General features: G+C 38.8%; 1 protein-coding gene across 3 annotated transcripts in view; it reads right to left on the bottom strand.

The window, feature by feature from the left end:
* trip11 (thyroid hormone receptor interactor 11) overlaps window positions 1-18018 on the bottom strand; it is a 107178-nt gene that overhangs the window by 10091 nt on the left and 79069 nt on the right. For all 3 annotated transcript variants that reach the window (XR_006312698.2, XM_087989660.1, XM_043697132.2), the window contains 5 exons: window positions 15019-15118; window positions 8411-8492; window positions 5235-5349; window positions 4122-4250; window positions 734-881 (listed from right to left, as the gene is read on the bottom strand). Coding sequence is in view for 2 of the 3 variants with exons in the window: in XM_087989660.1 (XP_087845786.1) it covers window positions 734-881; window positions 4122-4250; window positions 5235-5349; window positions 8411-8492; window positions 15019-15118 (574 nt within the window). In the remaining variant the exon portion in view is untranslated. The remainder of the gene's footprint in view (window positions 1-733; window positions 882-4121; window positions 4251-5234; window positions 5350-8410; window positions 8493-15018; window positions 15119-18018) is intronic.

Below are 18018 nucleotides of genomic sequence, written 5' to 3' on the forward strand. Positions count from 1 at the left end.
TTGGAAGTGACTTTTGCAAATACTAAAGTATCCACATATTACCACTGAACTCTGTGCTTCAAAATTAAAAATCCAGCTATTGCTACTTGCAAGTCAGACAGTAAAACAAAACTAATGGCACCCAGTAGTAGAAAAGTTCATAAGTAGAAGATCTGGGATTGGTTTGAAATTCCCTGCTTGGAATGAAACTCTTAAGACAAATATCAGCTGTTTATCAGTTGACATCGTCCAAATAAAATAAAAGCTCAATTCACTTTCCAAATTGTAGAGGATACAATATCAATGTATGTTGCTTAGGATTACACAAAAAAAGTCATCTTCTTATAACAGACAGGAGGTTGGCTAGCTCAGTTAGCTGGACAGCTGTTGTCAATAGCGTGGGTTCAATTCCTGCACTGACTGTGGTTACCATGAAGGACTCTTACTCAAGTTCTCCTATAACCTGAGCTATGACAACCCTCAGATCAAAACACATTAATGAATGGGCAGCTGGGACAGGGAGGCGAAAAAAGCATATCAAAATCATTCATAATATTCCTAGTCTAGCCAAAGTTCCTTATAAGGTTAATGGAAAACAGAAAAATTCTCTTTGCAGTGAATACTGGTGCTTTTTATTTTGATTTAATAGCCTTATTAATCCAAATGGCACCTCTCAAGTTATTTATCAATCTATGCCAGTCTTTTACCAATAACTTCAGAAGAAATACAGTAATTAACATTATAAAGCCTATACCTGCAGTATGGCCAGAATAGCTGCTGGATGGCTGGCTGCTTCCAGACATGGCTCCAATTGGGTGCACATCGTAAACTGGAAGTTTTGGCGGTGGGAGGGAAGGTCGAGATTCTACTTCCAGGAACTTCACAAACATTTGTGAGAAAGACTGCAGGAGAAAATGCAGTGATAGCTTATATGATAGTGCTTCAACAATATAAATTCTGCAAATAAAGAACACCACTCCCTGATCTGAACAAACTCATTTTATGTTGTGGTTCTGTTCGCCAAGCTGGGAATTTGTGTTGCAGACGTTTTGTCCCGACTGGGTGACATCTGGGTGGCATTTATAGTGGCCGGAGGAAAGATCACAGAAGCGCTTCACAGGAGACTCCCAAGTACTGAGGATGTCACCTAGACAGGGGACGAAACGTCTGCAACACAAATTCCCAGCTCGGCGAACAGAACCACAACAACGATCACCCGAGCTACAAATCTTCTCACAAACTTTAAACTCATTTTTTTTAAAACCTGTTTGCACATCTGAAGATTTACTTTGATTCAGAACAGAGGATCATGTTTCAGAATCACGAAGATCAGCAGGAGGCGACTTGATGCACCATGTTAATGCAATAGGTCCATATCACATTTACCAACGGTATTCCCATTTTTCTCTGTCCCTGTGTTGCTCAAGATTTCTTCATACATTAATTTAATCACTTCCTAAACTTCAAGATTGAATTGGGTACCTAAACAGCAACAAGAGGATGAATTATAATTGCATTATACTGATGGTAAAGAATCTCGGGGATATAATGATGCTTAGAAATATTTAAGTTCTACCATTTTAGCTTTGGCAAGCATTTTACTTTTGCCTTACTTCCTCAAATTTCTATCCAATATCCACATCTTTCTCTTCTTTAAAAACTATCAAAATTAATTGTTTTGATCAGACTGTTCATCAGTCATGGGTCATGGTTAACTTCACCATATCAGGTATGTTCGACATTGCAGTGAACCTTCTTTATATCCCAATGAAGTTTTAACTGAATTTTGCGCTGAAGTATCTGAAGTTGCACTTAAACCTACAAGTTTCAAACTTAGAGGCAAGAGTGGCACTGGGTTGGCTTGATATTTGATATTTAGAGCAATCAGAAAATAATGCATTGCACAAAAATGGAACAATTTTTGAATTGTTCCCTTACATCAACTGACTGATGTGTTTTGACAAATACTATACTAAACTAACAAACTTAAAAGACCCAGTACAACCCATGGACAAAACCAAGTCATCTACTAAAATTCCATGCAAGGACTGCCACAAATAGTACGTAGGACAAACAGGAAGAAAGTTAGCCACCAGGATACACGAACACCAGCTAGCCACAAAAAGACACGACCCTCTCTCCCTCGTAGCCCTACACACGGATGAAAAAAACCCACCATTTCAACTGGGACAACACATCTATCCTGGGACAGGCTAAGCAAAGACATGCCAGAGAATTCCTAGAGGCCTGGCACTCCAACCACAATGCCATAAACAAGCACACAGATCTAGATGCCATCTATCAACCCCTCAGAAAACGAACAGGAAATGACATCACCACAAACCCCAGGAACCCCATCCAGGACAAACATATAAATAGAAAGCAGGAGACAACAGCTTCGCTTCACTTGGAGGTCACCACTGATGATGTTACCTAGCCAGGTAATGAAACGTCTGGATATCAAACCTACAGCTCAGCGTGCAAACCTACACCCTAAATACTATACCGTGAAATCTTACGTCTACAAACTCTCATACAAAATAACCCTAGGATTCCCAGAACATTTAATGCAAAGAAGAATTCTCATGCGAGAAGAAGTACAGAGAGGACTACTCCAAGAGTTCATGTGACCATTAAAAAATCCCAACCATACCAGTTTCTTCAAATTTGCTGCATAATTGATGTTCCCCATCACTGAACCATTGTTGTGAACTTTATCTGAGATTTCCTAAAGTGTGATGCCAGAACTGGATACTTCAGATGGGGCTGATTTAATCTAGAGGATAGATTTGTTGTTAGTCTGTTCGCTGAGCTGGTAGGTTTGTTAATAGATGTCACCCCCTTTCTTGGTGACATCATCAGTGCTGTGTTGCCTCCTGTGAAGCGCTGCTGTACTGTTCCACTTTGAATTGACGTAATTCTGATGAGCTATTGGTGCCAGTTCCAGTCTTTCCACTGCAGCCGTTTGTATGTTGGGTCCAGGTCAACGTATTTGTTCATGGAGTCTGACGATGCACCATGCTTCCAGGAATTCCCTTGCTGTTCTTTGTTTTGCCTGTCCTAATGTCGTTGTGGTATCCCAGTCAAACTCATGGTTCTTGTTGTCCATGTGTATGGATACCAGGGCAAGTTGGTAGTGTTGCTTGGATGCTAGTTGGTGTTCATGGATGTGGGTTGCTAGTTGACTGCCTGTTTGTCCTACATATTGCTCAGTGCAGTCGCTGCATGGGGTTTTGTAAATTACATTCGCCCTGTGTTTAGTGGGGATTGGTTCCTTTATTCTGGTGAACGGCTATCTGAGAGTGGCTGCCAGTTTGTTGTCCTGTAAAGATCCCTAGTGGTTGGAGCAGTCTGGTTGTCAGTTCCAAAATGTTTTTAATGTATGGGAAAGTGGGCAGTGCGTTGGGGTATGTCTTGTCATCTTGATATTGCGTGTCTGCCAGGCATCTGTGGGCCAAGCTATGAAGCTATCCATTTTTGGCAAAGACTTTGTACCGATTAATGTTGTTCTTCCTCTCTTCGCAATTCTGGGGTGCCACAGTGTGTTGCTGTTCTCTTGAACAGGGTCCTTATGCAGCTTCTCATGTGGGCGTTCGGGTGGTTGCTGTTGTAGTTTCGGACAACCAGACTGCTCCAACCACTAGGGATCTTGACAGCACATAAACTGGCAGCCACTCACCAGAATAAAGGACCCGATACCCCCTATGTGCTGTACAAATGTAATTTGCAAAATCACATACAGCTGCACTAAGCACTATGTAGGACAAACAGGCAGACAACTAGTGAACCGCATTCCTGGAAGCATGGTAATCATCCTCAGACTCCATCAACAAACACATTGACTTGGACCCAATATACAAACCCCTGCAACGGAAACAGCTGAAACAGAACCACATCAATTCAAATCAGAACAGCAGAGCTGTGTTTCACATGGGCAACACACCACTGATGATGTCACCTAGAAAGGGGACAAAATGTCTGCCAACAAACCTACCAGCTTGGCGAACAAACCAACAACAAATCCAACCAGCTCCCAAGCTACAGGTCTTCACAAAAACTTTAAACCTAGCGGATTCTGTGATTTTCATACTCAGCATTTTAAAAACTAAAGATGTAGGAAAGCAAACGAAAAGAGGACTTACGTTGTTGAGGTCAGGATTCTGGTTTGGTCTCTGTGGCGTACTTGGGAAACTTTGTGTTCCACCACCTCTGTTAACACCAAGCCAACTAGTGACCCATCCAGTAACTCCACGATGCTCACTATCCAAGAGCTAGTGAAAACATAGCACAGAAGTTACACTTATAAATATGGAACCAATTCAAATGAACAGAAAATGGAAATACAAAAATATCATTTGGACATTTTACAAAATTAAGGGCATGGAATAAGTTCTCTATTCTAAATAGCAGGGATTTAACAACATGAGAATAGATTGTAGCTTATGAATTGTTATGCAAAATAGTGAGAACAGATAAGATTATCACAGTTTAATTTAACAAAGATTTGAATGATTCATTTGCTGATACACTATAATGATATTTGAACTGTGTATTGGATATGCTTAACATAATTAGAATGATTTTCAAGGTGTAGGAACTTGGATAGTTTGAGAATTCAGTAGTAAATTTGAAATATAGATTGCATGCCTGAGCAGAATTCCTGTCAGAAATAGACTAGCACCTCAAGAGTACCACTGGTAATTAATAACTGCAAATTGTGAGCAACATCAACACTTACTGATTAGTAATAAATAGACCAACCTTTTAGAGGCAATGGTCTGAACCAATAACCAGCCAAAGAGGGGCAGCAAACCACAGCACCTCTTCAAACTTCCAAGACAGGAGTTCAAAGCATCAATTTATTACCGTGCTCAATATACCAAAATTTACTGGGTAAGCTGAGGAACCAGAATCAAAATTAATCGAGCTGAGTCAAATAGTCAACTCTTTGGGGTACAAAGGAGATGGAAGACAAACAGAAATTGCTGGAAAAACTCAGGTCTGGCAGAACCTGTGGAGAGAAATCAGAGTTAACAATTTCAGGTCTAGTGACCCTTCTCCAGAGCTCAGAAAAAGTTGGTTTTATGCAGGTGGTATGTGTAGAAGGGGGTAGTTTATAAATCAGAATTTAATAAAATACACCGCAGGATCAGCATCTAATAGGATATACCTTCTTTAAAGAAAACAAGTTTCTTTGTAATGTTCTTGCAATCTGATGAACTGCACTTGAAAAGACAGCGACCATTTCATCCTACCTCTTTAATCTCTTCTTTCTTTAACCCCAAAACATTTCCCAACAGTCTTATTGCTTCATCACGCTTGTTCTTTGGAGTATGGAAGTAACCCACAAATAAATTTCTCATCAAGACCCTTTAAAATAAACGGGATCTGGTTAGGAACAAGAACGGAAATGACAAATCCATACTTGAATTGGCTGGCATGCCAGACAACAGGACCTTTAATGTTACTGTTTAAAAATACACTTTACAATTGGAAACATATTGCAAACTGAGCTGTTGAATTCAGCTGATAAAAATGTGATCAAGGTTTTGTTTTATGATCCCTGTTTCATTCTCTGTTCAATATTTGCTCCATGATATTTCAACAAATACAGAAGCAATTTTTAACATATATTTTCCTGTTGTGTGAAGATATGAGGTTATTGCTGACCATTTTAGCATCTCTATAAATTTGTCAGTTGTGCACGGTTGAATGAAGTTTGTGGTATGATACCGAGATATGGATAAAGATTCCCATATGCAAACTCCAAGCTGTTAAGAATTAGCTGATTGCAAGTGAGGTAACAGTACAGTACAAAAACTGGTATAAAAGGTTGGGGTGCAGTGGGAGTCAGGGGTTAAATGAGGTATCAGCTAGAATTTTCACTAATTGTTCACCCACCATGATAAAGTCTTCATGAGTGAATATTGGCTATCAGAACTCAGTTTGAATGCACTGATCCTTAAAAATGAATAGCCATTGACATTACCTGGTTGGGCTCACAAATAGAGACTATATTCTTAAACTGTTCCCCTTTGGTCTACACTCAATATAGGTAAAAATTCTTTCAGCGTCTTCCTGACGAGCCTCCTCAGGATTTTACAGGTTTCAATATGATCCTTTTAGACTCCAAATGGATATGACCAGTGTGTCTATCCTTTCCTAATAGGAAAATGCTCCCCCACCCCTCATATCTGAATAGCTTCTAATGAAATTATGCCCTCTTTTAAATAAGATGACCAAAATGATAGAAAGCACAGATGTGACCTGTACAACTGTAGTAAAGCATCCTACTTAGGTATCCATTCCTTTTACAATATTAAAAAAAACATTCAATTTGCCTTTCTTACTTGCTGCACATATATACTAAAGTTAGGAGAAAGTGACTACAGGGCTGCAGATGCTGGAGATCAGAGTCGCGAGTGTGGTGCAGGAGAATCGGCACTACAACCATAAGTCCTTCATCAGGAGTTCAACTTATGCCAGAAACACTGATTCCCCTGCTCCTCAGATGCTGCCTGATCTGCTGTGCTTTTCCAGCATCACACTCTTGACCCATGTATACTAAAGTTGCATGATTCAGGTATCAGGGCACTTTGATCCCTCTGTATCTCAGAGTTGTATATCTCTTCAGTTAACTAATATGTTTGCTTGCTATTCTTTCTTCCACATTATACTTCATTTGCTAAATTTGTGTCCACTCACTTACCCTATATCTTCACTTGTTTTCAGACTCCTATGTCCTCTTCAGGATTTACTTTCCTACTATCCTTGAACAACTTTACATACAGCATCTTTATTATGTTATTAATTTACAAATTGTAAACAGTTCAGGTCCCAGCATTGAGCCCTGTGGTCGTCCTTGTCAAATTATCTTGGCAACCCACAAATGACTCACTTATGTTTACTGTGGGTTGGAAACGTTAGATAGGGAAAAGTTGTGCTCAGTCATAAAAAGAATGAAACACATGAAAAGACAAAGACTTAGTGATGTGCACAGCGAACACGGATGATGAATGGAACACACTGCCTGGAAGTGTGGTCGAGGTAAGTTCCATTGAGGCATTCAAGGTGGCACTGGATGATTATGTAGATAGAAATGTACAAGGGCATAGTGAAAAAGCAAGAGACTGGCATGAGATCACAATACTCATTTGAAGAGCAGGTGCGAACATGTCTAAAAGCAAATGTTATATATCTAAAAGTGAGAGGTGAGAAACAAATTGCAAGTTACTCACATTTCATTTCTCTTCATTTTATTGAGTTTATCAGTCAAATGGTCATTGTCTGCATCATACTAATTCTGTAATACTGCTTCCTGTTATCTAATCAATCCTCTGTCCATGTGAATATTACTCTCTACATCGACGAGTTTCTCTCGTTTCATTCTCACATCAGAAATACAAGGAAATCATGCTGGGTTGTGACTGACGTGTGCAGAGGACCACAGTATTCAGATTTCAGTGATCAAAGAAAGCTTAAATATCAGTGAGGGATATGAATCAAAATGAGAATTTTAAACCAAAACTGAACATATGATTGGCCAATAAATCAGAAAATTGCCAAAACAAATTCATAAAGTTATAAAATGTAAAGGTTAGATCTAGAGTAAAACGCATTAGCCAATACTAAGTTGCTACAAATGCTAAATATGTGCAGGAGAGAAATAAAGCTATCATTTCAAATTGATGATCTTTCATTAGAACTGGAAGTCAGAGATGCAGCAGATTCAATTAGGGAAGGAGCTAAAATCTCACAGGGCAAGTCTGTTATATGATGGAGATCAAGATGGCTCAGTGGTTAGCACTGATGCCTCACAGCACCAGGGTCTCGGGTTTGATTTCCACCTTGGGCAACTGTGTGTGTGGAGTTTGCACATTCTCCCCGTGTCTGCGCGAGTTTCCTCCCACAGTCCAAAGATGTGCAGGTTAGGTGAATTGGCCATGTTAAATTGCCTGTAGTGTTAGGTGTGTTGGTCAGGGGTAAATAAAGAGGAATGGCTCTGGTGGGTTGCTCTTCGGAGGGTCGGTGTGGACTTGTTGGGCCAAAGGGTCTGTTTCCACACTGTAGGTAATCTAATCTAATCTAAAAAATATATTAAGCAACAAAGGAAAAAGCCAAATGGTGATGACAATGGTCAAGAAAGAAAAAAGGTAGATATGGAGTATGACAATTGTCCAAATGGGTATTACTGAAAGTCAAACATTTCCTAATGTTTTGCTTTTGATAATTTGCTCGGCTAAAACTGCCTCTATACCTCAAATTGAATTATCTCAGTCCTGAACAAAACAATGCATCACATAACCCAAAAATCATCCATTGAGATACTTTCTGGCTTGAGTACAGCCACATTAGAGTTGTAAGTAACTATTTTCTGAAGTGAGAACATTTTCATAGATTTCCAAATTAAAGATGAGTATCAGATACTTACTTGTCAATTCTACCTTCACTGTTATTGACTAGGTTCAGCAGTTTTCTCTGTGCATCTTCCAACACATCCTGTTGAGTCACAACTAGTTAAGAAATAAAGATTAATGGCGTGAGGTTCCTTTTTGAGTTGGAAAACAGTCATTTAGCATCAAGAGCAAATGTTATATGTCTAAAAGTGAGAGGTGAGAAACAAATATTTGCAAGTTACACACATTTCATTTCTCTTCATTTTATTGAGTTTATCAGTCACTGCCAGTGACATTTTCCACCCATGAATTCAAAAGTGAGAATGAGGATTTTACAATAAGCATTGTGAATTCAGATTAGTGTGGAAAAGTTGCTGTTTATTAAAATTATGCTGGTATTCTCCAAGAACTATCCATTCTAACATAATCTCATAAACCTCAATAATGCATTCCAGAAATTTCCTGGCAACTGACAGGAGGCTAACAAATCTATAAGTTCTAATGTTTTGTTTTCTTCAACTTCCTAATGATTAGAACATTGGTACACTGGAATTAAATTTGTATCTTAAAAGAACCAGGAGTGGTTTGCTTAACCTCACATGTCCCTAATCACTTGTGTTAAATAGCATGAATCGAGTCTTTCAACCAGCCTTGGTGCTTTAATCAACTGTGAAGCTACACTTTTTAGGTTCCCAGGATTAAATCCTGGCATGTTGTCACTGTTAGTCGCTTAGGTTTCATCGATGCTATTTCTCTGTTGATATTAATTACCTGAAGAAACTGAACTGAATCGCAAACATACCATGGCTAAAACAGCAGGTCAGAAGCTGCGTAATCCTTTTTGGGTGACTCACTTCCTGACTTCCCAAACCTTGTTCCCCACCACCAGGGCATAAGTCAGGAATATGATTAAATGCTCTTCACTTTCCTAGATGAATACAGCTCTATCAAAATGCCAGAATTTTAACAGTATCCAGGACAAAGATCCTTGCTTGACAGGCATCCCACACCAGTGAAAAAAAAAATCCCTCCACCAATGGAGCCAGCAGCAGTGTAAACCTACAGCAACTTGCCGAGGTTCCTTTGAAAGGACCTTCCAAACCCACAACTTTTAACATCTAAAATGACAAAGGCAGCAGATTCATACGAGGAACATAATCTGGAAGTTTACTTCCACATGATGCACCATCCTGACTTGGAACCATATCGTCATTTCTTCACTGTCCCTGGGTCAAAATCCTGAAACACCCTCCTGAAAAGCACTGCGTGTACACCTCCAGAGAGGCTACAGAAATTCAACAGAGAAAGCTTAACATCATTCCCAGGGCAATTGAGGAGGGTATTAAATGCTGGTCCCACCAGTGGTGAAGACTCAGTAGAGAAATATACCCCCGCAAACTTGATGGCCAGGACAACAAAAAGAATGGGTGTGAAATTTTAGCAGCATTCCTGATTGATAAAATACAGAGAAAAATACAGAAGAGTTCCCACTTGTGCTGAAAATCAAAATATATGCCAGCCTAAACAGCAAGGAGAAGGGAAAGTTACCATTTTAGTTTTCGAGGCTGGTTTAGTTCAATATGAATTAAATCAGACATGCGGCACCATTCTGAGCTCCATATTTAGTTTGGCTCATTCTATTTTCCTCTCCTTTCTAACCCCTGCACCCACCCCCACCTCAGCTTTTTTTTGGCTGGTCGACTGTTTGTGTTTCAATGAATATTTTACCACTGAGTAATCAAAGTCGGATCATAAGCCAAGGGCATGTATAAATTATATAGGAAGAAAGAATGAAGTTATGTAGGAAACATCACTGGCAAAGAGTACCTAAAACACATGAAAATCCAATATCATGGATTAAATGGAACTATTTGTATTCAATCATGTTCAGTCAAACAAAGAAGTGATCAAATGTAGTTGACCCATTCAATATGAATGCAATCAAACCATTGTTAGTTACAAAAAAAGTTAACAAACAATTTGAACTGTTATTCCCTTGAAATATCTACACAGTGTAACCTAGTTTGAATCACTTCAACTGGGGAATTGCTGAAAATCTGAAGTCAACTTTGCTGGTTCACCTATTTCTCCACATAAAAATGTTTTTATTTCCAAACAAAATAATTAATTCTGGTCAAAATTAGGTGTTTCACATTTCAGGAACAGAAACAAAAAGTTTCTCAAACATGAAAGTATTTCACCGTGTTCTGCTCCACTTCCTTTTGTCATACATTAGTAGTGCCAGTTTACAAAAACAAAAAAAAACATTTAACCATTCGGTTTCTCAAGCCTGCACTGACATTCAATAAGACATGGCTGGTCAGTTTGTGATTCAAGTTCCATATTCGAATTCAACCCCACCCCTCTAAAAAAAATCCTGGATTCACTCCCAAACAAGAACTTTTCATTTATACATTAAAACACTGTCCCCAATGCCTTCTCAGGCAGAATTCTAAAGTCTCACAACCCTCAAAAAAAAACTCACTTCTGTCCTTAATTTTAAAACAGTGTCTCCTAGTTCTAGACTCAAAGGGAGTATACAAGTGCAGCAGAAAATCAGGAAGGCTACTCGAATTATTTCAAGGGGACTGGAGTAGAAGAGCAGGGAAGTTTTCCTACAACTGTACAAGATGTTTGCGAGACCACATCTGGAGAACAGAGTCGTTCTTGCCACTTTATTCAAGGAAAGACATCATTTCATTGGAGAGAGTTTGGAGGAGGTTCATTAAGATCATCCCTGGGATGGGGAGATTATTTTGTGAGAGGTGATCTTTACAAAACATAAGATTCTTAAGGGGTTTGACAGAGTAAATGATGAGAGGAGTTAGCCCTCACAGGAGAGCCTAAGACCAGAGGGCATTATCTCAGAATAACAGGATGCCAATTTAAGACTGAGATGAGGAGGAATTTCCTCTGAGAGTTGAGTCTTTGGAACACTTTGCCACAGAAAGGAATGGAAACAGAGCCCTTAATCATATTTAAGGCAGAGATAGACAGACCAGTAGGGGAAAATGAGGATTCAAGTTCCCCCTCATCAGATGCTGGAGTTTAGAGTCGAGAGGATGGTGCTGGAAAAACGCAACAGATCAGGCAGCATCCGAGGAGAGGCGAGTTGACATTTCGGGTAAAAGCCCTTCATCAGGAATGAGATCAGTAGGGGAATCAAGGGTTATGAAGAAAGAGCAGGAAAGTGGCCATAAGGAATGACAGCTTAGCCATGATCCTACTGAATGGCAGAGCAAACTAGAGGGCTCAATGGCCCCTGCTTACACCTATTTGTTATGGTCTTACAGACAAAAGAGGATATGGTGTGTGTTTTGGTCTCCTTATTTAAGGATGGCTGTATAGTTGATGGAAAGAGATTTGTTACACTGATACATTGCAAATTACCATCTCTAATAAGTGACAATCTAACCACCATCCCTCAACATTCAATGGTGCTACCATCACTGAAGCCTACCATCAACATCCTGGGGATTGCCATTGACCAGAATCTCAACTGGATTCCCCATATTAATTCAGCAGCTACAGAAGGTGGCGAGAGTCAGAGTATGCAGCAAGCAACTCACCCAATTCCACTAAGCCCGTCCATCACCTACAAGGCACAAATCAGGAGTGTGATGGGGGACAGGCTTTGTGTAGCCAAGTGGTGAGCTATTCCTCACTTGCCTGAGGAGTGCAACTCCAACATTCAAGCTGCTTGATACCATGTAGGACAAAGCAGCTCACTTGACTGGCTCCACATTCGCAAGCATCCACTTCCTACATCACCAATACAGAAATTCACCAAGGCTGGTTAGAAAATACCTTCCAAGCTCACAGCCACAGACACTTTCTTCTAAAAGGACAAGGGCAACAGAGACATGAGAACACCATTACCTGCAAGTTCCCGTCTAAGCCACTCACAGTCCTGACTTCAAAGTATATCAAGGGTCCTTGGAGTCAAAATCCCAAAATGTGGTCCCTAAGGGAATTGTGAGTCTACCTATAGCACATGGACTGCAGTTCAGGGCAGCAGCTCACTGCCTTTTCAAAGTCATCTAGGAATGGGCAATAAATGCTGGTCTAACCAGTGACACCCATGTCCGAATGAATAAAAGAAACATTGTCTTATGAGGAAAGATTGGACTGATTAGATTTGCTTCCACTAGAGTTTAGAAGGTGGAGAGGCAACATGGTTAAAGAACACAAGATTCTGAACAGACTTGACAAGGTGGAAAAGATTTTTCTCTTTGTAGGTGAGCCCAGGACTAGAGTGTACAGATTTAAAATTACAGTTTACCCTTTTATGATACAGATGAGATATTATTTTCTCTCAGAACTTTATTTTCTCAAACTCCCAGCCTCATAAGGCATTGGAGGCAGGTTCATGAAAACCTTTACAGCAGAGGTAGGTAGACTCTTAATAGGGAAGGTTATCAAGGCAAAGGTGAAGGCTGAATATGAAATAAACAGATTAACCATAATATTACTGAATGGCAGAGCAAGCTCGAGGGGCTGAATGGCCTACCTCTGCGCCTTATTCAATGTTTATACTTTCATAACCAAGAAAAGGCCAAGGTTTTTTTTTCCCTTTAAATGCTGTCAAGTCTTTATTTAATAGAGGTCAGAAACAGGCGGTACATCTTTTCAAGATCATCTTTTGCAGATAGCAATCCAGACATACAGCTGTGAACCATAAGTTTACTGACAGTCCCGTCAACTGCATTCTGTCACACTCCATTTTTTTAAATCCATCATTTAGTTGCTTCCATTTTATTCACTACGTCTGTCTCCATGTTTAAAAAATGCGTTTCAAGTCCATTTTGTTCATGTTCTTAAATAAAATGAACCATTGCATAAATTAAATGCAAAAAGCCTCTTCACAACTTTAAATACAAATGTTACTTTGTTTCTGTTCAGACCTGCTTTCCATAGAACTGGATGAACAAAATTCCTGCCCACGGAGCACCCAACGTTATGCTCAATATTTGTTCCCCCTCCGGTTTTTTTTTATTTTTCAGCCTATGTTAGCAATTCACCCTTCATACGAAAACAATTAAACATTTCCCACAATCTCCAGCTATGTACCCTCATTTTTGTCGAAGAATAAAGAAAGAAGACTCATCTTAACTAATGCTGGAATTATATAAGTTTGCTGAAGTTTCAAAGAAAGAGCACAGACTTTCCTTATCAAACATGTTAATCCTCAACGATGAAGCATCTCATGAGACCAAGCATTTCTGAACTTCTCATTGGAAGATTGTCAAGGACTGTGAAGCATGTCAAGAAATGGCTCCACAGGAAGCAGACACCGTGAGGCACCCAGTCACCATTTGTGCATGAATCTGAATGGCAAATGTTTGCAGGAAACCTCAAATATAAAGGGTATCACAGCTAAGGCCAGTGGTGCCTTTATGGTTGTCTGGTGTTAATACACATTCCGGACAAGTTGCTGATAGTGATCAGGAACAAAACTCATGGCTGACTGATACGCCCAAAGTGCAGGTCGCAGAGACAACACTGCTACTGCCACCTGGGCTAAACTGAGTCATTTATTAATCTGCATGGCTCAGCAGTAAATTGAATCACCTCATGATATTACTCATGAATGGATTACTCCAAATTAAACTGTATCAGCCTCATTATTGCCTGTTGTCAATTTTTAAATACATTACACACAAACAAAATGCAACATAATGATAAGTGACTTCTCATCTCATGTGAAAATCCTATTTCATTGCCATTACTACAGATTTAGCTTTACGTTGATGGTCTGGATCTGACCAATATGAAACAAAGCTATGCATCCCAAGGCAAATGAGAATAAACTTGCGTAATAGCTGTACAACTACCGTGTTGCATATTTTCTGTCAAAGTTATCAATGTAAAGAATGAGGAAGTTTTATCTATGCAGTGATTTAAGTTCACAAGTAATACATTTACTTTGTTTCCTGGGCATGTTCAGACTAATTTGTTCTCAAGATGCAATGTATACAGAATCATACCCTCTAAAACAGTAATTGAATGTTTTGCCACAATTTGTACAGAGGTTTGGATGAAAACGTTTCATGGAGTCACGAAAAAAAAATTGTACTACACATGTTTTTATTCAATGAGCAGATGTTTCTTCAGATTCATCAAGCCTAAACTATTAAACTTGCACAAGTTAACTACATCTTTAAACACTGATGGATAAAGTCCATTTCACTCAAATATCTGTTAATCTTATAAAGTTAACAGTCCTGTGCTGCAATAACTAAAGTTATTCCCCTCAACCTCCTCCATTGATTTTCAACCTTCAGAGATTAGTTATTTCTATCATGCATGAAACTGCTTCGTCTCTTCCGATATTGTCCTTCAAATCTGCAATTATCATACAATTCTTCAAAAATCCAACTCTTGATCTTGCTGTACTTCCAAACTATTGACTCATCCCCCACCTTCTCTTTTTTGTCCAGAATTCCTAAATGTATTTACTGTCTCTCTGACACTTCTATAGAATTCTAAGTTTGAATCCTCCGAATCAAGTTTCCAAAGTTGCCACAGAGCTGAAATGCCTTAAAGTCATAAATGAGTTTGAAGTTGAAAGAATGAAGATGGAATATGAAAACGTTACCACCTTTCTAATGAATCAATTTACATATGCAAAACAATGCATTACCTTGCTTTTTAAGATCTTCCAGTTGCTCCTCTTTAAGGTCCAATTGTTCAGCTAGTCTTGATGCAGAATCTAGAGCCTCATTTGCTTCTTTTAAATGTTGCTGCAATAGTAAGAAAGCAGTTAACAACGAATTAGAAAATACTGTTGGAAAGTGGAAAATATTTTTCATTAAGTGTTAATTGACTGGATGGAAATTTGTCCATCTGGAGTTCAGCATTTTTTACAGTTCTAAATTATTTGATCTTGAACTAAATTTACTGTTGTGCACAGTCTAAATGCAAACAAATTTTCAATAGACCACTTATCAATGATCATACAGCTCCCTAGAGTAAGTGAGTTAAATTATGTAGAGATACACAGATGTTACAACACAGAAGAGGTCACTTGGCACAATGTGTGTTTACTCTTATTTTTCGCTCACCAAATGATTCCAATCACATTTATTCACTGTTTGCCAGTATTTCTACAAACCATGCTTTTTTTCAACCACTTGAACAATCTAATCAATTTCTAAAGGAAAAACTAGATGAAGGATCTAATTCCATATTTTTTTTAAAGCACCCATTTTAAGCAATGGGATAGGTCAGACACAAACTAAAACTTACTTTTCTTGGCAAAAAAAAGTCCAATCATATCATGTGAACATTTTAATTTCTCGTGCTAAACATCTCATAGGTTGACATTTAAATTTAACATTGATTTTTGTTGAACTGCATGTCGCCAGCTCTTTTCTGCTTATATCACTTTCAAGAAAACAAAAAAGGCCAGCAACACTTGGCAGGTCAGGCAGCGCCTAGAGAGAGATAGGCAATGCTAATGTCATCAACAATTTGAAAAGTTAACTTGGTTTCTCTCAACACAAGTGCTATCAGCCTGAGCGTTTCGAGCATCCACAATATTTTGCTTTTCTGAAAAAGGTGGTGATTTCAAGTTTCACATCAGCAACGTATCAATGAGTGATAAGGGAGAGGGAATGACGTGAGAAGAAGGATGGTGAGAGGAAGAGGCAGAGATAAAGACTTGCACAATTGATTTTACCCAGCAGCAGTTAAGGACTTTTGATGTGAACAGTGCCATCCAAACTTAAAATTAATTAAAAACTTCAGTTTCTGGGTGTAGAGAAGTCTAATGTAGGGGTCATCCACCCAGGTCTGAATGCACTGGTTTAGGAGGTATACAGATATTCTTAACAGCTGTAAAAAGAGATCTTGGGGCACTTAAGTCAATAAGTGACCTGATGTTTTAAAGTATACATGAAAATGGTATTGGGATTATCAGCAGTCTAAGTAATGACTATTAATAAAGCTGGAGTCTGTAACCAGAAAGGTAGGTATTTAACAAACTTATCTTAATGTAGACTGCATAACCAATGAGCTGCCTCTAAGGCTATTACTGTTGGACTACTATACTAATGGGGCTGGTGAAAATACTCAGAGCTTGGTTGATGGTCTCCAAGTAGAACATTCATTTCCAAATACTTAACATCAATACTCTGAAAAGGGCTAGAAACAAATATTAAACAGGCTCATTTCTATCCTCCTTACTTGCATCATTTTCGAATGGAATTTGTCTGCTAAGTTATGCAAGTTAAATATTCGTTGGTCCAAATTCTGCGCTGGAGTTTAACGCCTCCAAGTTGTTGATGCTTAGCATGCTGTTGTCAACTTGAGACAATCCAGGCTGTGACCAGACGTCAATTGAATAAGACTTAGAGTCATAGAGATATACAGTACGGAAACAGACTTGTTATCACTTTCAAATTCATGGAACAAATCCAGGGATCTAAAACCAATTGAACACTTCTGAATGTATTACTCAAAGTTTTTGATACAGACACTTGAGAAGCATCATTAGTGCATAAATCAGGAAGTTATTCAACTGGTTCAAAAACAAACTGCAAGCTACAGATCACCAAGCTGTTGAAATCTAAGCAGATAGATGAGTGACGATAAAACTCTGAAAACCTAGACATTCAAGGAGGAGAGAGAAAAAACGAATATGGGTACGAAATCATGTCTTGCATAAAATAAAATAAATTATGACATTTGGCCCAGCTGGTCCATGCATACTGTCCCTGGAAACTCTGAAGTAACATTACAGTGAGGTCAATTCTTCTGACAGATTATTTACATTCTTCAAAAATCCTGTCACAGAAACAATTCCCTTCCTCCCAAAATGGAATCTGCCATCCTCCTTAAATAGAGAAACCAATTTGTTTTCATATTGTAGGAGTTATTGTCCTGGCTTCAAATGTTGGGGACTAGTACCTCACATACTCCAATCAATAACTTTCAGACCCAAAATCATATCCAGCTTAAAAGAAGCTTGCGCTCACTTTGGCAGATAGAAACCAAACCAATGCAGTAACATTAGTAATTTCACCATGTTAAGTATGACATTCTATCCATGGCCTACTTAGCAAATTTATGCTGCCCTTCAATACCATTCTTGCAAGATTCTTGCAGCATGGTTGCAATAGCTAACTGCTGCAGTGAGACAGCAATCATCACTAAGATTTTATGTCTTTCTAATCCTCATCATGCTCCACAAAATCTGTTCAGAAATCTAGAAGGGAAAGACTAAACAACTAGATATCATCATGAACCTGGAACTTAGTTTCTTTGCTCCATATCCTACAAGTTTGGATCATTTTGCAATTCCAGCATGGTCTTCTTTTTAACAGTATGCATGGACCAGCTGGGCCAAATGTCATAATTTATTTTATTTTATGCAAGACATGATTTCGTACCCATATTTGTTTTTTCTCTCTCCTTCTTGAATGTCTAGGTTTTCAGAAATAATGATTTTTGATTTGATTTGATTTATGGAGTTCAATGTAGGTAAGTGTGAGGTGATTCACTTTGCTAAGAGTAACAAAAAGATGGGGTACTGGGCTAATGGTCGGATACTTGGTAGTGTGGATGAGCGGAGGGATCTTGGTGTCCATGTACACAGATCTCTGAAAGTTGCCATCCAGGTAAAAATAGTGCGGTAATGAAG

This window comes from Chiloscyllium plagiosum, unplaced genomic scaffold (assembly GCF_037043375.1).
Source record: "Chiloscyllium plagiosum isolate Xiang-an unplaced genomic scaffold, Cpla_swu_hap1 HiC_scaffold_8, whole genome shotgun sequence".
NCBI lineage: Eukaryota > Metazoa > Chordata > Chondrichthyes > Orectolobiformes > Hemiscylliidae > Chiloscyllium > Chiloscyllium plagiosum.